We start from the raw sequence: 27,319 nt of genomic DNA on the forward strand, positions 1-27,319 counted from the left end.
GCTGAACTGCTAAAGGTATTTATGGATATGGCAACAATCCCTTGCCCACCTCTTTTTCAAGTGAGTGCCAGATACCTCACGTTTATTTATTCACCTTTAATTTTTTTTAATGTTACTCTCTGTACTCTTCTTTCAGACACTCATTTTTATTCAAAGTCTTTATTTATTAATAATTTCAGAGCTGTTTACATTTTGGCCTGTTTCACCCCTGCCTTCACTGCCCCCCTCTCTCCTCCCAGTTTTGATGTCTTTTTTCCTCTAAATTATTTTTCCATTCATGTGGAAAAATAACTTTTTATTTGTATTACAGAAAGATTCTGCTCTTTTGCCATATGTTTTCCTTTTAAACTTCAATTCTTTTATAAATTGTTTTGTTGTCTTGTTTCTGGATTATGAATTAGAAGAGTGGATGTAAGACTAAGCGCTCTAATTTTGTTTTAAATATATAACTCTCTTATGCTGTTGTACTGTTATTTAACAGCTTTGAGATGCCCAACTTGCCTTATAATCTGATATTCAGTCATAGGGCATGACAAGCATTTTTTTACACTTATATGCTTCCTTTTCCTCCCTGATTTTAAAAGTAATCAAAAAAATTGTGCTTAAATAATGTTCATTTTCTTAGTGTGCAAGTAGGTGCTGGCAAAACAGGTTTTTTTTTAAACCAAGTTTTGTGTCCTGATTGCTTTGTATGTGTCCTGATCTGCTTTTTGCCAGTGCATCCTGGATTTGAGTGCATTTACTGATTTATGTTCAGTGTGTTAAAGTCTGTGACAGCTGCTGCACATCTTCATTTGCATATTCCCACAGAGAGTTCATTCAGAGGGATTAATCTTTTACTTTTTCTCCTACTTGATATGGAAATTCTACTTAAGAAGGTTGTGAAATACCCAGATATATTTAACACTGTTTGGTTGGGGTTCTTTACCACCAGTCTTGTCTCATCAAGATTTTTCTTTTGTAATAGGAGTAGTATCTTGTTGGATTTTTGAGGGAATAATGAAAATCTGCAAAATTTATCTAAAAAGAAACCTGTCTAGAAAGGAATTTGGGTAGCTGTATTGCTAAGACAATACTCAAGGCCAGTTATTTGTTACATGAATAAAATTTAATAGAGATGGAAAAAGTTTAAAGGTGTAGCAGGTTAATGAGCTATAAAATGTTCAGCAATCTGCAGCCTCTCATAGCTTATTAATGAACTGTGAACCAGACAAGCTGATTTAGCAGTTAAAGGGAAGTGTTGCAATGCTTGCAGGACGGTTACCTGTTTCTTGGTGTGAACCTCCTTAAAAAATGTGGGAAATTGTGCCAAAGCATCTCCATGTCTCTGGGTCCACTCCAGTCCTGTTTGTGTTCAGTGTGAGGCATCTGAGACAGGTTAATTATTGTGACTACCTGAGCACAACTCACAAAATAGTAAATCCTAGCCAATGTTAGCCAGAATTACTCAATGTTTTAAAAGAATTTGTACTTCCTGTTTATACACGTGGAGGCATAAGGTGCACAGTAAATGTCAAGATGATGTTTTGGGGAGAAATTTGAAGGATTATCCCTTCATTGTCCTTTACCTGTTAAATCATCTTATTTGGTTTATAAATCATTAATAAACTATGAATGACTGCAGAATGCAGCTTAATACATTACTGAAACTTCTATTGCTAAATTAGCCTGGTACACCTTTAAATTTACTTTTTCAATCTCTATTAAATTTTATTCATCTATAATATACACTTGGTGTTGAAACACAGTTTACTTGTGTTTCTAAACCCAGCTGAAATGTATAATTTGCCATGTATAAAGCAAATTTATTTGTATAAATGTGTTCTAATCTAACTAATTCACACGCTGGAAGTTATAGCCAAGAAACTCATGTGATTTACATATCAAAGTTGAATTTATTCATCCCTTCTAAGTTCCCTTGGAAACTTCCTTCTTAATTATGGCTATACATTTTTTTTATTTGAGTGAACTGCCGAAATGTTAATATGTAGGCAAAGTGTCAACAAATAACTGCTATTTTAAACTACTACTAAAGGTATGTAGCGGGTCACTTGTATATAATTCCTGATATTGAGAAAGCAGTTCCAGAGATAAAGTATTGGTTACTTTATTGTTGCTGCTCTTAAATAAATAAATAACATTTTGCTGCTGAGACTTGCATAAGGTTTTTTTCCTCACTAAAGACTTAAAAGGTCCAGAAGGGCATGTGACATTTAAAATAATCATGTACTTAAACTACTGAGAACTTTTTTACTATTCTTGGCAAAACTTTTATCACTGAAAGAAAGCTGATATTAATGAAAACCAGAACATATGTTTTTAAACCTGGAGGATATTGAGATAAAACAGATTTCCCCAGTTCTTTGCAATTCCTTAAAAATAAACCTACCTTACTTGAAGGTATTTTTAAACACAATGCAGTGTTTTGGTTATGGATATGCATTACAAATTAAACCATTCTCAGGCACATAATTGGTTAGGATGATCAGCATTAATTTCCAGAAGTGAGTACCATAATGACAAAATGAAATTATGAAAATGAAGGTCTGAATAATGCTTAAAAAATAATCTAAGGTATTGCAATGAAGGACTGAGAGAAATTCTGAATTTTGTCAGTTATTATATTTTTTAAATATATTTTAAGAGTATTTTCAGCCGGTAAGTCTGTGCTTAATGTACTTGCTGTTTATGTAGGGAGAATGTAAAGTTTCTGTGCTAGGTTTTCAGAGGGCTGAGTTTGTCTGGCTTTCGAGATAAGTAAGAAGTGAGTGTGTCATTGAAAAGCAAATTTCCATTGACTTGCCAAGTCTTGATGACTTCAGGGAAGCTCAGAAGGAAAACACCTATTGAGCTCATAAGCAATGAAGAATGTAAAATGTCCTGAAGCTCCCTTATATTCAAACTTCATAACTGGAAAGGTACTTTTTATGCTTGAAGAGCCTTCTTGTTAGTGATAAGCAGAAGAAGAGATCCATTTCCATCTTTTTAAGCTAAAACCTAATTCCAGACAATGTGCGATGCCTGCTTTTGTGAAAATACTTTGTGAAATACTTTTGTGAAGTGCTTTGTTTAAAAGAGTAAATAAAACAAAGAAAAAAAAACAAAAACAGAGAAGAGTCAGTAGAGGGAACAATTCTGGATTTTCATATGGAGTGTGATTACATCTGGCCCTTGGGAGTTCCATTACCTGCACAGAATCCCCAGTGGGAAAACAGCTGCATTCAGCTGGGCTGCTGGGGAGTTCCCTGAGTCCCTGGGACTTGGACTCACTGCTTATAAAGACACATTTCAACTCTGTGTCACTCTAACACGTTCAGTGGTGTTTTAAGATAGATTAGTCTTAAGATATCCTATGCTGTTATTTTCTATAAATGTGGTGACAGTTGTCAGCTGAGGAAAATTATTCAGGGCTTTATGGAATTCAGCCAGAAATGCAGTGGACATCTCCCATGCCAGAAGAAAGGGGATATTGTAGCTAACAAAGACTACAGGAATAGTTTAAAAAGATCTCATATTTCGCATAATATTTTCATTAGAGAGTTCTCTCATGAATGGGGGTCTAGTGGCACTTGCCATCCTGTTTATATCATATTTGTCTGTCTTTACTTTCACATTTTTGAGAAATGATTATTTGTTAAACAAAAACAGCAGCTCTTTGAAGCATTTTGCAACTCTTGTGACAATATTTTATCAACTTTCAGCACAGTCCCATTCTGTCACCAATTAAATTACCTTATCCAGTACCAATCACTGACATGGCTGATGAATCTTCCATTGCACAACAGAAACACAGTAGTATTTTCTAAGGAAGAATAAAATTTTTATAAATTTTTATTATATTTTGTATTTTTAACTGGTGCTGCATTACTTTACATTTTTAAATGTGGCCCCAGTCCTTTAAATACCTTTACATATGCTTAATAAATCTGCATACATCCAGTTGAGAAGGCTGTATTACAGCAGGATTTGCTTTCCCTTTTTGCAAACACTTTTAGCCAAGAGCCTTACTGTAAGCAATGTTTGTGCCCCTCTGAAGAGGGGAGCTGCTCAGAACAAGAACGTGTCTTAATCGTGATTTTTCTCATCTGGGTAAGCCAATTTGTGGGAGGTCTGACGTAGTGTAAAATACCAAGAAGTTTCGAACCAAGCTAAAACACAGCTCAAGATTTCTATCAAATTCAGTCCTAATGCTACAGCCTTTTTAAAATGTATGTACATTTTAATTTCTCATGTACAACAAAGGAAGAGTGAGCTTGTTTTTGCCTCTTTGCCAGTTGGCTTGGAGAAAGGAATGGAGGGACTTCGAAAGGGGCAGCGTTTTTATGGTCTGGGTTTGTAGAGTTAGAGGAAACAATATTTGTGTCCAAATTAGAATCCCTCTGCTTCTCCCTCTTGTTCTTTCAGCAGCAACAGAGTTCTCATTGGGGAGGGAAAGTTTTGGCTGCTGTGGGATATTTGGGGGGGTTTTTTGGTTTTGGGGTTTTTTTAAGGGGGGAAAGGGGGAGATTGCCTTTTTGTTCTTAACTGCAGCATATTGAATAGATTAAAGAGGGAGCTGTGGAATTACTGTCATTCAAAATAAAAAATTCAAATATGAGAATCGTGGTTTTAACATCGTTGGAGGGAAAGAGAGTGAGGGGTGGAAGAAACTGAGGGGTGTTCTAGAAACAGGGGAAAGGCAACAGGGAAAAGATCTGGAGAGTGAATGACTGTCCAATACAGTAATGGGAAAGTCAGTCCCTGCCTCATATTTATGCACTTATCAAAGAATATTTCTTTCAGTTTTGTTTGTGTTAATATCATCACGATGAAGAAGTAAATGAAGTGTATAAAAATGTCAATAACCTTGAGTTATATTACTCTTAGACTATATTTTGAAAAGCACAGGTATATGTCTATTTTTTTAAATTCCACTGTACCTTTAGAATTCTGAATATTTATCTGTATGAATCCATTTGCTTTTTGTGGTCAATAGTAATGCATATTAAAATTGATTAGTTGACATAGCTTAATGATCTGTAATTTTTAAAATTTAATAGGTCTGTGTTTTTAAAACACAGTTTAATTAAAAAAAACCCCAAACACCAAAAACCAATTAAAACCCAACATAGCTTTTAGGTACCTCTAAGAAACTTAATGTGGCGTCGATCACTGCTGACTCTTTCCGAATGTTCCATCTGATGTTTTCTGGCTTAATTTACAAAATAAAAATTGATTCTGACTTTGGTTTAGTGATTTTAGTGAGACTGCTTTGCTTTGAGGAAGAGATTAGGTTAAATTTATCTTTTTTTTAAGAGATTGATTAGATTTACTACCCACCCCACATCCTCAGACATAACTTTTCTCCTCTGAAGTAACTGGTTTTGTGGTTAGTTCAGTACCGTCAGCGTTTCACAGTAATTAAAATTGAGACATTAATAAATGTATGGTATAGTTTTCGCCTGGGGTTGGTTGCTCTTTAGATGCCCAGGTTTATATCTAGGCTCCAAAGTATAAGGGGGTTTTGTGGGAGATGTTGGGGTGTTGTTTGTTTGTTTGTTTGTTACAAATCCTTTAGAATTGGGACTTCATTGATGTCAGGCAATTTGATGATGTCAGGATGTTGTCATCATCTTTACTAATCAAGCCCAAGTTCTTTAACACATTCTTGAAGATTAAATACTGTCATCTTGGTTTGTCCATCTTATGTGTTGCTTGTAAAAGAGCAAAGCAAGGCTTTCTTTCTCTTCCCACGTGTGAATTTGGCATCTATTTGTAAGTGGGGGTTTAATCACCTCAGAGGTGGGAGGTGGTGAAAGAAATAACCCAAAACAGGCTCTCAAACTTCAAGCAGCACAATTGACTGGATTCCGGGGACCCATGCCAAACGTACACACACAAATACACGGTGTCTGTGAAGCAAGCAGAACCTGAGCTTCACCAGCTCAGCAAAAGGGAATGGGAGAGAAGACGTATTGTTTGTAAAAACGAGCAGCTTCAGCCCACAGAGCTCAGGAGTGATGAGAGAGTTGGCTGTGAGAGAGTTCTGCATCCACTCAGAGACTGGAGAAGCTGCTGGTTGTTGGAAAGAGACAGGAAGGATGATGGATGGATGGATCCAGGCCTCTTTGGGAATATCATGGTGTAGGTGCTCTTGGCAGCCATTCCCAGGCACATGAACAAGGTGATTGGAAACCGCCAACATGGATTTACCAAAAGACAAATTATGCCTGATTGCCTTCTGTGAAGAAACTCCTAGATTTTGGATGAGAGGATTGAGGTTTACACGGACTCAGTCTGGAGAAGAGAAGGCTTAGAGGAAACCCAATAGCAGACAGTCAATACCTACAAAGTTGTCAGAAATATGGAGCCAGGCACGTTCTGCAGATGTGTGTTGGAGGAAATTGTGATAGATTGAAGCATGGGAAGTTGCAACTTGTTATAAGGAAAAAAGTATTTTATGATGAAGATAAGTATTAGGATGTCTTAGCCAGTGATGTTGTGAAATCCCCATCTTCCTAGTTTTTCAAGATCTCACTGGACAGGGATCTGAACAATCTGGTTTGAATTCAGTGTTGATCTTGCTTTCAGCAGGAGGTTAAGCTAAGTGACCTCCAGAGGTTCCTTCCAACCTGAATGATTGTGTGAGTTTGTGATTTAATACTTTGCTCACAAACTGAGAAAAATAAATAGCCTACTCCCAGTCACTAAAGTTATAAGTCCAGTCCAGGGGATATTCCCCAGGCTGAATTATTTGGAATATTTTACTCCAATCTGGCCTACCTCATTGCCAATTAAGGGAGGGTCAGGAATGCCTGAACCAAAAATCTGATTAATGCAGTATTTGAAATGGTAAACTAGTCAAAATATCAGTTACTGTAAACTTAAATAATTGTTGTATGGAATATAACATTTTTGGTGGTTTTCAGTGTATCTGCCATGTAAGAATAGGAGCTTGTACTATGAAACCTATCCATGTTCAGTGTGAGGTTTTACAGGAAGCAAAATAGAGTTGTTCAGCTGCATTACAAGTTCCCTAAGATACACTGGAAGTGTTCTTGTAAAATCTCTGTATCTGTGATTTGGATACCTTTTTCTAGACTGTGGGAGATCCTTCCTTCCAGCTGAAATTTTTCTGAGGTTAGGCAAAAATCCCTTTCTTGCAGAATTCATACCAGTATCTTAAAATAAGTGAGCAGTAGTTCGTTTTCCCCTTTTCTTTATGTATTTCTTTGTTTTCTCTGGTAAAGGTGTAACTTCTCTTTGGATTTTTTTTCCCACCTTCATGCTAAGACTATTTTTTACTTTTTCAGGAAGTACAACAAACAACCAACAAGTTAATCTTGAAGTTTACAGCTTGATAGCAATTCTTGAAGTTTACAGCTTGACAACAATTCTCTGATGGAGGAATTTTGGGAGTTCAGTTGCAGATGATATTTGCATTCTGGTTTGGACAATATGGTCTAATTGACAAGCATCTGATTTTATTTCATATTCATCCTTTCTCTAAAACAGCACAGTCAAGAGAAGCTTTTCATGCAGATCTTCAGCTAAGAAACAATTTGTCATCTTCAGTGCCTGTATTTCTTGGTATTTGCTTTATCCCAAACTCTTTGATTTGATGCTCTATTTCCCAAGCTGATGGTTATTTTATTTTTTGATCTAAATTCTTGTCAATTTTCTTATGAAACAAATACAGCAAGTTGACACAAAAATGGATACTTGTGTCTCTGGTTGTCCAGTGAATTCTCTGAGTTTTGTTCAACTTGCACATCATCACTTGTCTTCTGGAAAGCAACAAACAAAAATGTGTTTGTAGCCCGGAAGGAGCATGGCAACAATTTGTGTTGACGGTGCTTTGCTTGCACTTTGATGGGAAAATAGCTGTGGATCAGCTAGTTTTCATATAGCATGTCTGCTTTGGAATGCTTTTAGTGTTCCAAAATATATTTTCAAATCAGAAAAGTAATTAAGATTAAAAGAAAAGTACATCACCATTGTTTGCTCCCAGAGCTTTAATTAAAGAGGCAGACAAAGAAAATAGTTCACATACTGAAAATGAAAAGGAAATTCAAATGTAAAGATGTAACTTACCTTTCTACTGATTTTGTGCTAAGTATGATTGTTTATGTTATAATGAAACTTATTTTCTATACTTCAAAAACAAGGAAGAAAACAATTAGGTTTTTTATTACATTGGAAAAATTTCAAAGATATGGCGATCTTACAGCTTGACATAAAATTATTAGAGTATTTATTTATAATGATGCTAGAGTTAGTTTTTTATATCTTCTAAAAGTAAATCTTGGAAAGTTTTTATTCCTGCTGAAGTGAAATTTATTCCTGCATGCTTTTGAAGCTACTTGACTGAGTGTCAAGTTTCTTTGTAGTTGTTTTGGGTTTTTAAACATCCATGAAAAGACTGAAGGTATCCTCTAGGAATGTGCTGTGAACATCATTATGTGTTATGAATAGTACAGCTCTATGAAAATTCAATGTACATTCTTTCAATTAGTTATATTCCTAAAGCATATGTTAGTTACTTCTCAAAGGTTAACAGAGCTGCAGATGGAACTGTTACCAATTTTTGGTGCATAAGGTATCTCTAGTTAAAGTTTTGTCGATATAAATTGTGGGTTTGATTACTATTAGTTTTGACATTTGACATTTCATATGTTTGAAACTGGTAATAAAAGATTGTATCCAGAATAAATATTGGGAAACAACATGTGTACTGCAGTGGGTTGTATGCAGTGGGTCCTTTGGAAGGGCTCACCTGTGATAAATATGCAGCACTCCACTGTTTGTGCTTTTTGTGGAAGAGTTTTGAGAAAAACCAAATAGCCTCAGAATTCATACTCAGTATATTTGGACATCGTGAAAACAATTACAGAGTCAGCTAAGTTGGCAAAGACCTTGGAGATCATCAAGTCCAGCCTGTGACCTAACAGCACCTTATCAACTAAACTGAGTGCCACATCCAGTCTTCCTTCAAACACCTCCAGGGACAGTGATTCCACCACCTCCCTGGACAGCCCATTCCAGAGCCTGACTCTGCTCTTTTTCTATCATCCCTTCAGGTATTTATATACATTGGTAAAACCCCCCTGAGCCTTCTCCAGACTTAAATCTTGGCTCTCTCAGTCGCTCTTTATGTGAAGGATGATCCAGACCCATCATCATCTTTGTGTCCCTTTGCTGGTCTCTCTCCAGTATGCCCATGTAGTTTTTTCTACTGGAGAGCCCAGAGCTGGACACAGGAATGGCCCTAACAGTTCTGAGTGGAGGGGTGGGATCACCTCTTGTGACCTGGGACAATGTTTAGCCTAATGCAGTCCAGGATTGATGGCCTCATGTTCAGCTTCTTGTCCCCTGGGACACCTTTGGGGTGTGGCAGTTCAGCCAGTTTTCAATCCACTTCTCTTTCAGCTTCTCCTGACCACACTTCGGCAGCTTCTCCATGAGGATTTTAGAGAAGTGTCAAAAGCCAGCAGTAACTAAAATACCCATGAGTCATGGATACTTTTTCCAGCACAAATCCAAAATGTAACCCCCTCCTGTGAAAAACTTCCCTCTGTCACAGGAAAAACTGGCACAACTACCTTCCCAGGGCCTGAGTTGGGACTGCCTAGTCTGTAGCTCCTTGTGGTTTCTTATAATTTCTTGAAGGCAGGGATGACATTATCCAGTTCTCAGACACTTCTCCAGTCATTGTGATCAGCCCACAGGCATTGAGTGGAGCCTCACAATTACATCTGCCAGCTCCCTCAGTACTTGTGGGGTCATCCTGTCAGGCATCACAGACTTAATTATGTCCTACTTGCTTAAGTATTTCCTAACATGATCCTCTTTCCCTAAGCTGCCCTTTTTCCAGCCCCTTGCAATGTTCAGGACAGTCTCCTGTCTATAGAAAGAAGAAAAACTCTCCCTAGTGTAGTTTTTTCATACATATCTATCTGCATCATGAAAGATGCAGTAAAGAAATACTGATATACTGATATACTACAGTAAAGAAATACTGATATATTATGATCAGTAATTAATTATAGTTATTTAGTTATAATTAAAATGATAATATTATAATACAGTAAATAAATACAGATAGATTTTTAAATACATGCACTACGTAAAGTTGTGTTGGGTGTTACAACTGGCTTCAGTATGAGTAGCCATTGATGACAGCTGGCAACCTTTTCCAAATTAATATTTTGTTCTTTATGGACAATGGTGGAATTTAATTTGATCTGAACACTGATGCTTTTGAGACAAAAGACATAAAAATATCCTAATGAAGCTCAGAATTCCTTTTATGCTTACTGTGTTGTTTAGTGGAAATGTTCTCTTCTTGTCAGCATCCCTGGCATTGCTGTCCTGTTCACTCCTCGTTCCTTTCTTCCTCTTGCTATCCTGTCCCACCATTTAGATTATGTGGGGAAGTAGGAAAGTATCCAGAACATAAGTTGCCCTTGCACATTTGTAGCTTCATCCCAAAGAACTATTTGTATAATATTTTAAGAACCTCAAGGCAGCCAGAGAAGGCTTCCTGGGCCAAGTGTAAGTGCTTGATATTGATATTTACCATATCATGCAGTTTTGGTAGTAAAATGTGCTTTCATACTAACAACACTTTAGCTTTAGCACTTCTTTTTATGGTTTAATGTCCTCTTCAGTGGAGGGTCTCTGTATGCACATCCTGTAGGGAAGAAGAAAGAGCAGATATAAACTATAATTGTTCTTCACAAAATATTGATGTCTTAAATGTGATCCTTGTTATACCCCTCAAATACTCAGAGAGTGGTGTGGGAGCTGTAATTATGTTTCCGTGTGGGGCATGTGCAGGCTCTTCCATACTATTTCCTTTGCATAGTTTTTCACATTTAATCAGTCACAATATTCCCAGCAGGCTGCTCTGTTCACGCTCACTCAACTCTGGCTCAACTCATTTCTAACTCAGCAGGAAATGTCCTCACCACCACGATGTTAGGCAGTTGCTTGTGAAAGTTTATTTGCTACCTCACTTCATTTTTCACCTCAGAGTCTTCCATTGTTATGCTTCAGGTACAAATTGTGTTTACTTGTATGAAATAAATCAGTGTCTCCTTGCTTCCTGCGGTGAGCTTAAGGTTGTGCATAATGTGGGGGTTTTGGTTATCTTGGGATATCTGAAATCTTTCTCTCCTTCCTAAATTTTTCCTTATGTTTAGGTTCTTAACTGCATCTTTCACTAGGATGTTGATGATAGGACCAATGTGGAAATACTTGCTTTGCTAGAGACCTGGAGATGCTCCCTTGTCTCAGTTCTGGAGAGCTCACTTTCTTATTTCACATGAACAGAAATAGTGACCAATCTCTATTTTATACACAATAGCACACTCTAGTGTGTATATTAATTAGCCATTATGGACTGATTCTCATCATGTTTACCTCAATTTCTCATTGATTCTCATCATGTTTACCTCAATTTCTCCTTTGCATTTAGTATTACTATGATTTTTTCTCTGTACTTGGGTGAACTGAAGGAAATATTTATATCTTCAAATAAGAACTTAACAGAATCATTATGATGCTAAATGTTATTTGTAATGTTTTTAAATGATGATCTTAAAGAAGAGTTGATTTTATGGAGACAAAAATCTCGGTGCAATGGACTCCACTATGATGACTTTTAATGATGTAATTGTGTAAAGCAAAGCTGCCTAAGATGGATTTGAAGTTTGTCTTCCACTTAGTTACCTGCAGGGAGCTGCAGCTTTCCTTCTTGCACGAGTACAGAAATGAGGAGGGGAGAGAGTGCATTACTTTGTGAGATACTGGCTCAGCCTGGCAGCCACCCCTGAGGGTATCACAGCCTGACAGAGGGCAGGCAGTCAGCAGCAGCCCAGACACCTGCCCTGAACATTCCCTGCAGGAATAGGAGGCTCTTTACAGGTGTTACAGGAATGCCTTGGTGTCAACACTTCAACTTGTGTTACCAGCTCACATTTAGGACATGACCTTGAACAAGTCACTGGTTCTAAAAACTTGAGGAATTGATTGTAAGGGGACAAATGTCTTTTTTTGTTCTGTGTTTTGCTTTGCCTGGTATTGTGAGTGCAATACCTGTACGTGTGCTTTCTAGCAGAATGGGATATCTTACTTCCTCAGTCAAAACAATTGGGGTTTTTAACCTGCATAATATCAGAATTTCAATGATTTGTGTTGTCAGTGATACATTATTGCATCACAGTGGGATTAAAATGATGTAACCACATGTTGTGTGTTGTTGTCTGATGTAGTATTTAATGTGAACAGCAAAATATTTCCATCTTTAATTCTTCTACTTAGCAGTTGTTCTTGCTGGGCTTCACAAAAGCCCACAGTTTTATTAAAGAAAATCCAAATGTCTCATTAGATTTGGGCCAGAGGTAAGAGGATTGTGTAACTGTAGTTTCCTAGTTTTTGCTAAGAATGACCCTTTCAGGAGAAAGGAATTGAGTGACAGAGCAGAAATCTTTAGTTAAATACAGTTACAGTCCAATTAATTAATTTTTATTGGTCTTACATACTTTGTTAGAAACTAGGTTTTTCTTATTCCAAACACACCAGTCTTAGGAAGCATAGAATTGTATTTATTAATTTCAACTTTTTTATGACCCAAAAAGCAAAAAATTATATAGTGTAAGTTGTGTATGGTTTTGTCCTGTGATCACTGCAAAGTAACATTTGTGATTAATGTGTTTCTGCTTTCTGCACCAAGAAAATCCAATCATTTAAATCCAAGGTGATTTAAAGCAACTGCATCTTGCCATATGAGCTGATACAAGAACAGACTCTAAAGCAAAGAACAAGGAGGGAGGGAATGTTTTTCATCTTCTTACTAATTGGTGATTGGAAAAAGTGGTGCTGCTCATTGATAAGGGGGAAATGCTGGTGAAAATGAGGTGTTCACATTGCAGCCTTAGCAAACTATTGGGTAAAGGAAAAAATGCTAGGATGTTTCTCTCCAGGTTCCTTTTACATAACTGTGCAGAAAATAAAAGGTGAACAATGTAGCTTCTTTTGAAAAATCTATTTAGGATTTCTTTTGCAAGAAGACTTTCCCAGGAATCTTGAGAATAAAACAAATGATAAAAGAGGAGCCATATAATAAGTAGGAGAAAATGTGCATTTCTGAGGAAACTCAATTTGATACTACTTAATCTCAACATTTTTATTGGTAGAGGCAGTAAATAACATTTATGAAGAAGGTGATTTGGAAGTCCTGCCATCCACAGATATACCAAAAAACAAAGAAAGTTCTGGAAAAAAAAACCCCAAAACTTGGAGAACCGTTTAGAACCATCTGTGGTCTATAAAGTAAAATTAAGAAATAAAAATAAGTTTAATACTGGAACCTACTGGAATTTAGCATATATATATATACACACACATATATAGTCATATACATTATATATATAATATCTAAAGGATCAAGCTGTGTGCATTTCATCGTGAAAATGCCAAAACAGGAAAATAATTGGTATTTATTTATTTATTTATTTATTTATTTATTTATTCTCCTGAATTAAAATAGTTATGTCATGTGCCTAATGTTTTCTGTATTTTTGTGCAGGAAAAGCATAAGCAGGAATTAGAAGACATGAGAAAAGCTGGACATGAAGCCTTAACTATTATTGTTGAAGAATTCAAGGTAAATGAGTTGCCAAGCTAACACAATTTCCAAATGGTGTTATTGTAGTAGTGAACAGGATGACTGCCTGCAGTGCACAGTTATTAGTATTTCTTGTGCTGATTGCTCGACCTCTCTCACTGTCTTTTCTGTTGCTTTCAATTTAGATTGTTTGGTCTGAAATTTTGCATGGCATGTTTTCCCAGTCTGCACTTTGGAAAACTTCTGATAGAGTTGGTTAGCCATTTTCAGTAAGGAAACTTAAAACCAGAACAAACCCCAAATTCTCAGGCAGTTGTGGTAAACTTTGGGGTTGGATTGTTTATCACAAATCCACGTTTTGGACCTCTTCAGTCTCCAGAGCTGCACTTGCAGGAAGGCAGCATCACAAAGCAGTTCAGCAGGTTTTGATCCACACAGCACTAAGGGAGGGAGTTATGGATGAAATCAAGCTGAATCTGTAGTTCTTCTCTCATGTTGTTTTAGTTCCTGACAGCTTGTAAAATGAAAGAACTGGATGTTGCCATGGAGCATAAATCTGTGTCTTTTGTTTTGTTATGGAAACTATTGGGTAGGAAACTCACAAAGGACAAAAGCTGAATCAAGTTAGGAGGAGAAGGTAAAGCTAAGAATTCTAATTAGACTTAAAACTGGTAATAGGAAACAGAAATTAAGGCTGGTTTTGAAAATGAAAAGGGAAACTTAAGACCTGGTAGGCAACTGTGAGCTGAGAACACAAATTTGACAATGTAGTTAGTGAAGGGGAATTTCAGATTTTAGCTATTTGGTAGCAGTAATCTGTAACCAAAGAATGATCTGGCATGGAGGGCAGGAAGATGTAGTGGTGGGCTTGGCAGTGCTGGGTTAGGGATTGGACTTGGTGATTTTAGCAATCATTTCCAATATTATTGATTTTATGATAATAAGAAAGCCTTTAGATAATCTTCCTAGTGTTAGTAGTGTTCTAACTAATATTGAAATTGACTCTCTGTACAAATATGTCTGTCTCCATCAATATGACTTATACTAATTTCATTCTGAACCTATCCAAAAAAAGGTTTCAAAAGTTTCCATTCCTGAGAGAACAAAAACATGGCCACTGGTGGTGTCCCACTTCTCCATGCCTCCCTCATTTCACTTCTGGGGGAGATTTTGGCTCCTCTTTCCTTAATTCTTTGAGGACCCCTTTGCCTTAGAAGTTCTCAAAAGGGAATTTTATTTGGAGGGTGCACCTTTGGATGTGCCACTGAACATCTTCAATTGCAGCTTTTCTAGTTTCTGTTTTGTTCTAGATACATGTAAAATGTCTGTCTGTTCCTGTGTGGACTTATATTTGAAAAAGCTTGTGAGCTTTTGGTAATTGCTGCACTTAAGTTTCCTTCTTTTTAGTTCTGAAAATATAGGCAAATTGTGAAATCCAACAATTTTATGGTATTGAATGAAAGTTTTGAATGTTTTCGAGGTGTAATTTTTCACCATTTTAATGGATTTGTGTGTGAACTAAAGGAGAGCTCTGCATGGGTTATATTGGCCCTTTAAAAGAATAATTTCTTCCTGTGTAGTTGGGTAAAGGGATACATTTATGTGCCATAATAATTTTTGAAAGCTGTTTTACCAGTCAGCAGCAGCTGGGTAGATCTGACATGCCCTCTGGAAAATAAGATTTATGTTTATCAGTTTCAGTGATTTGGCACAAAATATTCGGGAGTTAATTGAACCCTGTGTTTCTAAACACTGTTTATATTTAGTGTATTATTTCTCATAGAATGTTTATATTCAAGTTACATAAAGTCACTCTTTAATACCATGGAACCATGACATGAATATGCCTCATACAAGCCTTCCTGTTGCCTCCTGTGGTTAGTTGAACACTCTGATAAGAAATAATATCAGATATGCCAAGCTCTGAGTAAATTACTGCAATCAGCCCTGTCTGCAAACATGAGGTGACTTATTCATCAGGGTTTTTAAAAAAACCCAAGCATTTTTTGGTTGGTTGTTTAATACCTTTCTTGTAATCCTTTGCCATGTACTTTAAATAAAAAAGTAACACTGTATCATCAGTGGAGACAAAATCTGTAGTTGTGTTTGAGAACATTATCTCATGGATTCTTTTAAAATGTTAATTCAATGTTAACATTTCAATATGAAACAGGGCTAAGATTTATTTTTTCTTAAGTAAGCAAGTCAAATGTGGTTTTATAATTATAAAAGTAGTATCTTGCATTCTTGGGGCTTTTTAACTGCTCAGATCCTTAGGAGTTTATTCTGTTTTTCAGATATGGTGGCAATTAGACAACCAAAAAAGGGTTCCTAATGTAGCATTTTTTTAGGAATGTAAATTAAATATGATTACTCCTTTTAGTGTAAGACAGAATTGTGAGATTCATTAACTCTTTTAATTTACTCATGATTAACCAGACTTAATTTTGTGCTGAAATATGTCTTCTTTAGAATTTAGACTGTGTTACTCTAATACATATTGTTTATATGCAGAAGTAACTTCCATTTTCAGTAGGTTTTTTGTAAGTACTATCTAAGTAATCCCCATGTTACCTTTAGTGTGGAAATTCACCTAAACAAGTCTATGGGTCATTTAAAAAGGCATGAGAAGGAAAATCGTGTTTGTGATGAAAACAGGCTTATTTTGCATTCCTGGGGATTTAATAAGGTGAACTGAGGGGGTATTCCAATCAGGGGATTGCTCAGGCCCTAATTAGGTTGTGTTGCAGTCAGGAGTGTTGGAATTCTGATTACTCCTCTCTGAAACCAATTATAATTCTGTGCTGCTCCAAGCAGAGCCACAGCACAACTTACAATGCCCAACATGGCTTGTTTAAGGATAGCTTGTGAAAATATTGTTTATCACAATATATATGTGAAAACATGAGCAGTTCATCCTTAGCCCCAGGAAATAATCCCCAGAATGCCTCAAACCCCAGATCCTGTAACTCTGGTATTGAAACCTTGAGTGGAACAGCAGTGGAAGAAAGTTGACTGACTTGTCTTTTCTGTGTTCCTGGCATAGGTAAGTGTTATTGTTGGTGGATTTGTGAACGTGCCTTCCTTTTGGTTTACAAAGGAAAAGAGAGTTGCCATTTTGTAGCTTCTGTGTCCAATGCTGCCAAGCTGGTAACCAGAAAAACAGAGTTTTCTTTCATTCAGAGCTAAGTCCACTCCTTCCAGATGTCCTGCTGCAGACCTCTGTTGTTGTTGATGTATCTTCCTGTACTTCCAAATGGCTTACACTTCCTTCTAGTCCCTTTCCTGTATTTTGGGGACTTATTTGTTGTGAAAGGGACAGTATTTCTCCACATGGGTCTTTCACTAGTGTGGTGTCCCTGGGCAGACCAGGTACTCAAGTGTGAGGACAAACCCCCTCAATTCCTACTCCTGACTGGTCCTTAATATGGCAGCAGTGCTGAAAATGCAACTTACACAAGAAGCCAAATATTGAATGACCTATTTTCAATTTTCAAGGACCTGGATATACCAAAGCCCTTAGAATTAAACTCAGTTATCTTTGGAATGTTCGCTTGTTGAATGTGTTTGGAAATCCATTAATAGAGACCATTAGATGCTTTGTAGAACAAACCCTCAAAAGCCTTGGCCATTGTTAAGCATCTCACGTTCTAATCTTCCTTACAACAAATAAACCATCCACAACACAGTCACGAAATTTGTATTAAAAACCACAGGAAAGCAAATTAAAAATTAACTCAGTGTTCTGTGTAGGCCAAGTTTCCCCTTCTCATGTTTACCTAATTTTGTTTAATTTCAGTCTTTCATGTCATTGTTGTTTTAAACTTTTATCCCTGGTAATTAACCACGGTAAAGAAAAGTAAATGTAGATCTTGGAAGTTTTGCTTGTGGGATCACATCACATCTGAAGATATTTACCACAAGCAACATAAGAATTTCTCCTGTGCTCGTTTAGTCAAGCTTTTGTTCCAAAATTGTCACAGTTCTGTAAATAGATGAGTTAATAGTTTTAATCTGTTTTATTTCTCATCCTTTGAACTATCCTCTAATGTAAGCTTTAAAGAATATGAGGTTACAGGCAGGTGTATTTATTGGATGGGATTATTTCCTTAGATTATTTTATGCAATTAATAGTTTTCTGAAAGACAACCTGCATGAATCAGATGTGTGTTCCCTTTATAGAAATGAACTTCAAGGTGCAAAGTTCTTCCCAGCCCTTGCTGCAGTAGGAGTTTTGTCCACCAGTTTTCAGTTTAAGGTGATGGGTTTTTTTCAGATTTTCAGAATGTAAGAACAGAGAGATTTTCCAAGCGTGGAGTATGTGGGGGCCATCAGATTTTCTTTCAAAAATATTTGTGCCAATAATACACCTCTGAACTGAAAGGCTACCCTCTAATAAACAAAGGAAATTTTAAAGGATTTCATTACAAAAGAAGTTAATCTAGAATCAGGATATCTTTTTTTAGACATAGTTTATCCCTAGTGAGGGAAAGCTCTGAAATGTGGCCAGTTCTCAGCTCTTTTAAACATCAGCTTAGCTTATTAAGTTTCCAAGTTGACATCCTGGCTCAGAAAGGCCTGACACATGAATAAAAGGACAAATCCAAAATTGTTGCAAGGGCTTGTATTTCACTTCCAACTTCTATGCTTGTTCATGTGCAAGTCACACTAGAATTCAAGTGAGCCTAGAATATAAAACAACATTGTTTTTTCTCATGGAGAGTATTTTCTCATTTTTCTATGGTGGCTGGAAAAGGAGAGATTCCTTGGGATTTTAGAGTATGAGTACTTCTGTACAACAGTGATGCTACCATGGAAGTCTCTCTACAGAATTCCAGTAAAAGCAAGGTGCAATCAAGTCTCATACTTTCAGATATCTGGCTAGCAAAAATATTTTATCATTGATTAAATGACCTTTACATTTTGAAAGCAATTATAAAAATTGCAAGGAATCTGTCCCTCCCCTTCTAGTAAGGATGAATTCTATATGTGCTGACTATAGAATAATAAATAGAATGTTAAATATTATAAAAATTTGAAGGTTAATAGAAGATTAGGAGTGAGTTTGCAGTTTGTTTCTGGCAGGAGTCTGTGAGAACATTGTTTTGTGGAAAATAAATCCTTTGCCCTCACATACCAATAAAACTGAGCTATCTAGATAAACCCAGCATAGTATTCAAACTAAGTTGGTGATCCTTACTGGTATGGATCAACACAGTTTCAACCACAAGCAGTTGAATATGCTTGTGGACACTCAACAAATATCCACAAATATTCAACAAATAAAAAATTAAATTTTTTATATCGCTGCAAAAAATACTTCTTCTAAATAGTTTTATTTGTATAATCTCTGTTTTAGCTAATGCCTGAATTAAAACCCAACTAGTCAAATACTGCATTTTATTGAGTTAATGCATCTTTTCCACAGGTTAGGAAAGAATTTGCATTGTGTCCTCTGCTCTGTTTTATCATTCAGCAATTGGTTAATTGTATTTCACCCTTAAATTAAGTAGCAGCAAGTTATTAATGGTGGAGACAGGATGCTGAATTAGATGAATCATTGTCTAATGCTATAAAGCATAAAAATTCCAAAGTACTTTTGCTGTATTTAATGCAATTTGCATGTTTGAAGCAGTGTGGTAACTTCCCATTAGTAACTTTTATTTTTAAAGATGACTTGTTTTGGTCATCCTGACTCTGCAATTTTGAAGTAAAGAAGTGGTTTTATGTACTGACTTCCATTTAGCTAGTTAAACAAGCCAATGATGCTTGAGCAGGGTATTCTTTTGGGTTGACTTTGGCTTTTGATACAGAGCTTTTAAGGAACATTCTAAAACATAACCCAGCAACGTGTACAACATTATTTGTATTTCATAGTGATGTTACATGTGAGTAGGTTTAACATTTTCACACAATGCTGTATGTCTGGGAAGCGTGTGTTTTGCATGGTCAGAATTGCTTTTAATTTTTTTTTCCAAAAGAGATAGGAGAGGATAATGACCTTAGCTTTGTTTTTCCTGTTGCCTTTATTCTGACTAGCTTTTTCCTGTAGTAAAAAGAGCTGAAAGAAAGGGGTTTGGTAATTTGTTACTCTTAGGGAATTCGGGAAGAACTGGGATAATGGTCCTATTTTGGCTATTTAATTCAAGAGGGTTTCTCATAAATTCTAGCTTCTGGCCTTACAATAAATTCTGCCTGGGCAAGTAGCTGTGGTTTCTATTGCCAGTGGAATGAACACATTATGCACTAGGGCTGTGCAAGTAGGTTTGTATTAAAAATAGGCTGGGATGTCCACTTTTGGCAAAACTGTAGTTAATAGTGTGTCTGCACTTTTGCCTTTTTACGTATGAGGAGAAATTTTAGAGATTATCTGGTACTCAGTACATAACACACTGGAAATACGGGATGAAGTGATGTTATCATTTGGGTGTTTAAACTTCTTATATTGGGCACAGTGCAGTTTTTCAGTTGCTGGTGTGTGTGCAGGAATGCTGTTCTCCAGGATTCCCACCACGCAGGTGGTGTGCTGTCAGTTCCAGGACTAAATACTCTGACCAGTGATCATGGATCTTACGACATTTGAATTTACTTTCAGCTCAAGGTCTTCTAAAATTATTTCAATGTATGAAACTTAAAGCTAAGGTTTGTTCTTTACCTGAGCTCAAACAAGGGGTTCAGACTAATTTGCTTATTTTACCTAATTTAATTTTAGAATGTTTTGTTCAGTCATTTAGATGTGTGAAGATTTTTATAATGGTTTGAGGAAATAATGTTTTTTCTGTGATTTTTATAATGCATCACATATCAAACTAAAATGAAGGCTATAGAGAATTTAAGAACTTAACTATTTGTTCTGTCAGAAGCCACCATGACATTTTGGTATTGAAGAAAAAGCAGTATCAATTCTCTGACAGTTTTTTTTTGGATTAGTAGAGAGGTCAGAAAGTGGGGAAGAAGCCAAGGTTGAGTGGGTCTCTGGGCTACCTGATCTGGTGGAAGGTGTCCCTGCCTATTGCAGGGAGTTGGAGCTACGTGATCTTTAAAGTCCCTCCCAACCCTTAAAATCCTGTGATCCTGTGATTCTGTGATGATCCTTCCCAACCAGTGTCTAGGAAGTTCATTGCACAATATATAGAAAGAAAAATTAATTAACAGGAACACTCATATTGAAATCCTACCCTTGACTTCATGCAACAGGTGCCATTGGCTACATTCTGCTATAACCTTACTTGAAATGATTCCATTAAAAGGAAACTGTTTCTAGAATGCCAACTTGGTATTGGGTCACTGGCTGTAGATTTATGGAATGTCAGCCCAGCAGCATAATTAATAACTCCTCCCTAACTAATTAAGGAAGAAAGTGGTGTTTCAGCAGTGATAAGAGTATTTGCCAAGGATAGCAATTAATCAAAAGACTTCTAATGTCATTGTTGTTGTAATTATAAGATTAGAGATACTGATCATCAAGCAGCCAAATGTGTGTTTCAGTTTAGAAAATGATCTAATTAGTAAATGACTTTTTTTTTAACTATTAAATTTGTGTAGTTGATTATCTTGAAATTTGCCAGATATTTGGGTGGGTATCACACATCTGTGTGTATTTCCTACTGAGAAACCTATAGTATTGTGCTATATAGGGAGATTTTTCTCTCTTTCACTTGGCCAACTAGTGGAACAGTCAGATACAGCATCAACCCTGTAGTACTATTTAAACTGTGTTAATAGTGAGTATGACAGAAAAGGAAGTTTTTTGTTTCTAAATGTGGAATTTTATGTATTTTCCAAAGAAAAATAGTAATAATAGGTTAATTTAAAAATTTTAACAGCCTCTACATGCCATCCAATGAATAATATTTATTTCATTGGAAACTGAAAGTTCTTTATACCATTTTAATAGGATTTCAGCAGTTGCCAGTGAAGGCTGCACAGCAAAGTGCATAAGGTGACTCAACCCTTGGCATGTGCAAGATCTGTCTGAGAAATGCCATGGCAGTCTGATGACCGTTCTCTAACTGTGTTCCCTAAGAACAGAATTATTTTGTTTTCTTTTGTACTGGTTACATGAAACATTCCTTGCTACAATAATTTAGGCAAAAGAAAGAACCCCAAGGTCCAGGCTTAATTTTTGCCAGTGATATGTGGCTATTCTGATTCAGGCAGAGTATAAAGATTCATGTACAGAGGTTACACTTCTTTGAGAGTTCAGTTTTTCTGAGTGCTCAAATTTCTATGAATGAAAGAATTTAATTTAGTAAGAGATAAATTGGCTTTTTTGAAAGTAAACTTACAGTTTGCTAAATACCTTGCAAACACCAGTAAATGTATTCTTATACTTTGATTAAGCACAAATTTTAACATTTTTAAACACCGAGCTTGTGCTGAGAACTGCTACCATGGTACAACATTACTGAAGAACAGAGATTTTAGCATAAGAGGATAGTTAGAGAAAAATTTGGAAAGGTAATTGAAAAATTGTCAGAAGATTTTATCTTTTTTATACATTCTTGGGGTTTTTTTTAAGTATTCAAAATTTTATTTGATGTGTATTTTATGTTCCATGAAGGAAATGTATCTCTAAAATAAAGACTGTTTGAAAGATGGGGATTTTTTTCTTTGTCTGCATTTGGGCCAAAGGTCTGTTTTCTGTAAAAGTCATGTCTGTTTTAACTTACGCAGTCATTTTGACTACTTCAGTATATTGATTACTAGTTAAGAATAGTTTGGTACCCTGCGTATAAATAGCCCGATGAATATTTGGAAAGTGGCCAAAAGACTTTATACTACCAGGGAAAGAGTCTTAAATCACATGAGCCAGGTAAATGTTTAGGGAAACCTGAGCGTGATTCTCCAAATGATAATTTGGTTTCTTCATGTATTTTTGTTTCTATTGGTGCATTCATATGGTGGAGGTTTTGCAGGACTCAGCCGCGCGTGTGTGGGTTCAGGTGTGTGCACAAACACGTGCTCGCACACTCACAGCTCCTGCTCCCATCAGCTGCTTCTTACTGCCTTGGTGCTTTGACTTTCCACACTTCGACTTCCACTGCTTCGCATTCAAGTGTGAACATCCTGGGGGGGCATTCTTTCATGTTTTATGTTACTCAGAATTTCCATCTGCTTCTACTTGACTTGTGGTTGTGAAGATCATGCTTGGCCCATGGGATCTTACACAGTGCCGAGAGGATGTGGAGTTTTGTCAGCCAGGGAAATATGTCTGGCTTTTTCTTTTTTTTCTTTTTTTTTTTTTTTTCTTCTCTTCAGCAGCTTTCATATGCTCCTCTTCTTGTGTGGTCCCACTAAACTGAGTATATTTAACAGAAATACTCTCCCTCTCTCTCTCTATCTTCTGTGTGCTGCTGTCTTTTAGGCAGACTGTATAAGAAATCTGAGATACAAAAAATGTTAGTCATGACTAAAAACAAGGTAGTGTTACACAGAAGGATACTTTAATCATTGCACATTCCAAATTTATAACAGCATTCCACATTCTGGTTGTCGATGAGTTTTAGTGGATCTGCAGTTACCAATAAACATCCCAGTTATATCTTTGTTGAGTATTTTGTGCCTTTTTTTTTGCAGGCACTGCTACAATCTACAGTTCAGCAGCAAGAAGCAGCTATTGAAAAGCAGTATATACTAACCATTGAAAAGCATTCTCACAAATGTCAAGAGCTCCTTGATGCTCAGGTATGGAGGTGCACATGCAAGAATTTCCATGATTTTCTTCTAGTGTCAACTCTTTCCTGTTTGAAAAAAAATATTAACACGTATGATTCCCAAAAAATTGATCCGTCCCTCACCTTGTTTCCTCAGCATGCCACTAAACACAAGCATTTAAAAATGCTCTATAAATAGAGACTCTTCATCTGTTGGGATCAAAAATGTTCTATAGCACTGGAGCCTGCTTGGAACAGATTCAAGGAGAGTGTAGCACTGAGAAAAAGTCTCAGAGCAACTTAATACTTCTTAACAGCTGCCATTTTATGTGGTCTTGGAAAAACCATTCAATTATTTTTCATTTATGTAGATAAATGAAGGATTTGATTGTGTGGGATTTGCATGAATTTTTGATGCAAATTTTGAGATGGTTCTTAGATGGTAGACAAAAACATATGTTGTCCACACCTACTTTTATTTAATAGAAATCTTACCTAAAAATATAAAGCTATGAGAAGTTATATAATATCCAGAAATATATATATGCATTAATGCCCTAAATTGGCTCATTTAGCATGACTTGAGTAAGAGCACACTGCACAGCAAGTATTTGAGATCAGAGCAATTAGAGATGAGTCTCTGAACAATGTCGACCTGGTTGGTTATCAATAAGATCTTGGTTTGACTGAAGTGCAGGTCTTGAATCAAAATAATAATGACCATGAGCATGGAAGTTTAAAAACCAAGAAGTCAATTTGTTAGTAGCCCCCTGGAGTCGTTTATATTGCAACAAAGTTACCTTTAAGTACTGTTAGCAACAATTCTGCAAAAAATACCAAGGATAATTTTTTTAAAATTTTCTTGGAGTATCTTAGTCCTGAATACATCACAAGTCCTTTTGAAGGACTCCACTATTTCCAGAAGTGTTTTATGACCATTTGACTGTTCTAACCTTATCAATTAACACCTAGTGCAAATGTATGTTAAATATATAAACATTTGTGTAAACAGTATGAAGGAAAGATTTCATAATGTGGAGAAATTGTTTGTATCATGAGTGAGGCTATTGCACAGAATTGCAGTTATTTAATGCTTGCTATAACGCTCTAAGAACAAGTAAAAATGAATTTTTTAAAAAAATGTTTTGTGTTTTTGAAATGAACACATCGTTTGCTAACTTGATATCACTTTCTGAATGTTAAAAAGGAATGAACCTCATGAAATACAGAAAATTTCACAGGAAGATTTTTTGAGATTGTTACAGACTGAACAATAACTTGCCCCTGTGATCAGTCAGATTTGCATCAAAACCCCAAAAATGCGACAGAAGTGTGGAAACATGTTGAAGAGGTTTAGATTTACCTGGGGAGAACCCAACAGTGTAAAAAGCTGGTTTTGGTCATAGGGCAGGGAGTGGTTATGACAAAACACAGTGCCCAGTTCACATCATGTCTGCATTTAACACCCCTTTGGATCCCAGAAAAAGTGTAAATTTTGTTCACTAACTTCCAAGTCATTTCTCATTCAATACAATCGAGGTTTTTCGCCTCTCATTGTAATGTAACACTGGGATTTTGAAGCCTAATCCAATAGACAAGTGTGGGTGCTTGTGGTTGAGCCATCAGGTTTAATTAAATATGATTTATACTGGCAGATTTTATGCGCTCATAAAACTCCATTGAAAGATCTGAGAAATGGGTGGTATGTTTTTTTATTCTTTTTGAACACATCTATTCTTAAATGTATGTTTTAATGTTTATTTTCACACTCCTTTTTCTTCAAATGATTTTGTTATGTGCTAACATAACAAAAGTTGAGTTTGATGAAATTACTGCTGATATTTATACACAGACTTCATTGCTGTTTTATGTTATGGGATTGTGCATGCATAGCCACCTTTACAGGGTGATCTATGAGTGTTTGTATCACTGTAAAGAATTTTTTTGATGCAGCAGTAATCACATAGTGCAAGTATACACTCAACACAAAAATTGCTTTCTTTTTTTGTTCCCTTCTAATATTTGTGCCTTACAAGCAATATTTTGCCTTCAAAGTTTTAAGCCTGTGTAAAACTGTCAAACCACATAGTTTTTTGTGCTCATTTGCCATTCCTTTTAAATTTTCTGCTGTTTTATTTCTACTTCCACACAAACAAGATTATCTCATGATAACTCCTTTGTCATGCCTTCTACTTACTCTCATTTCCCCCCTAAATTCCCATGCCCCTCCCTCACAAAAGTCTCTTTGAGATGGAAGAAAGGCTGTTTTTCTCCGTTTGTCTTTAACCTTTTGTTAAAGTTTATTGAAATTTCTGATTTTGAGGCTTAATTATATCAGGTGGAGTTGCAGATTTAAATCCTGTCCAGAGAGGTGCTGTCCTGCTGGTAATGTTCAATGTACAAGGTTGTGTTTTCTGGGATGGGGAAAGAAGTGAAAGACCTCATTGCATGGGCCCATCCCAGTTTCCAACTGGAAAAATACCTGCAGTTGATATTTGATCATTATGTGTCAGGCTTGTCAGCAAACTGGCTCTCTGTAGGTAGCATCCTGGATGATTACCTATGCTATGCTTGTCAGTTTTACTTTTCCAGAGTTTGACGATATCAGAAAATACCATATCCGTTCTTTACAAGTTGGAAAACCACAAATTTCATCCTCATCTTTTTCTGACTGAAACCTTTGATGCCTTCTGGAAATGAACATCAGCTGTGATCTTGTGGTTTTACTCATGTGCTGTGTGAAAACACATGGTGAAAAACATAACCAACAAATTTTTGACTAGATTTTTTTTTAAATACTCAGAAACTTGCCATACTATTCAATCAAAGCAGATGGTGTTAAAATGTGTCTATAGCGAGGTACATTTTTTTATTCTTCTTAAAACAGTCAGTGATCTGTGTATCAAAATAAAATCTTAAATACCTACAGCAGTTATTTTTCATGATGATTTTATGTGTCTGAAACATCTCATAATTTTAAATGCAGCAGCATTTAAGACAACTAGAGTTATCCCCATGTCTTTAATGCCTTTTCCAATGCTTTATCATGATATTGGCTGTCCTTTTTATGATAAATAGTAGTTCAAAATCTCTTGCATGAAATGTTTTGTCTCTTTGAGACTCGCTCAGAGAAGTACTGGTTTATCTTTAATATGAAAATGACTGCTGAAAAGTCAGAATAAAAATTCCACTGGCTGGAGCTCATCTTTTAAAGTGTATGATGCTTTCAGGAGCAACCTGTGGACAAGCAGGAAACTGGTGTGACAATAGCCACAAACTGCTGGAATGTGATGGGTATCTTACCTTCTCTAGTGTTTGGATAATTCATTTTGATGTGTTTTGCATAACCTTTTGTGAAAAGTACCACTGTGTCTCCCAACAACTCCTAGAATGTAGAATGTAGGGAGTACAATTCTTTTACAGCAATTGTTTGTATGCCAGGGAAAATGGTTGCTTCCATTGGAAACTCAGTTTCACAGGAGATATAATTTTCTTTGATTCCAAATAATTGCTTTTATAACTACTCAAAATGTGCCTCATGTTTCTCTAATAGTGCTTATTTTATGAACTTTGATTATGTTTTTCTTGTCTTGAAAGAGGCTTTGTGTTTTTCCCATCTGATGGTAGTAATTGTGAATTTTTTTTTAATGCCTGATCTGGAAGGGGCCATATGCAAACTAGATTCTGAGAGTCTTGTGCATATTTGCATTTTTAGGAGACATTGGCCAAATTTTTGCAGTGAGAGTAGTAATGCTAAAGACTTGCAGACTGAAAATACTAACACTGCGGTGGGCATAACCTTTCTAGTTCAATAATTCCAACTATGATAGGTTTGGAAATTATTTAGAGTATTTACCATGTCCCCTTCTTTGAGCATTTCCTCTCAATTCCCAGAAATCTTGTCATTTGCTGCTGTAGAAATATTTGTTTATTCATTCCCTTCAAAACCAAGTACTTCCAATCAGTCCTTCCTGTTACGTTTTCATGTAATTCACCTTCACATAATTCATCTAGTTGTGTGTTTTCAGGCCTGCTGCTCTTTTGCCAAGAGTGA

General features: G+C 36.2%; 1 protein-coding gene across 2 annotated transcripts in view; it reads left to right on the plus strand.

Annotated features, from left to right (window-relative positions):
- CCDC91 (coiled-coil domain containing 91) overlaps positions 1 to 27,319 on the plus strand; it is a 113,612-nt gene that overhangs the window by 38,609 nt on the left and 47,684 nt on the right. For both annotated transcript variants that reach the window (XM_030959909.1, XM_030959910.1), the window contains exons 7-8: positions 13,571 to 13,648; positions 23,189 to 23,296. In XM_030959909.1, the coding sequence (XP_030815769.1) occupies positions 13,571 to 13,648; positions 23,189 to 23,296 (186 nt within the window). The remainder of the gene's footprint in view (positions 1 to 13,570; positions 13,649 to 23,188; positions 23,297 to 27,319) is intronic.

The sequence above is a fragment of the Camarhynchus parvulus genome, chromosome 1A (assembly GCF_901933205.1).
Source record: "Camarhynchus parvulus chromosome 1A, STF_HiC, whole genome shotgun sequence".
NCBI classification, from domain to species: domain Eukaryota; kingdom Metazoa; phylum Chordata; class Aves; order Passeriformes; family Thraupidae; genus Camarhynchus; species Camarhynchus parvulus.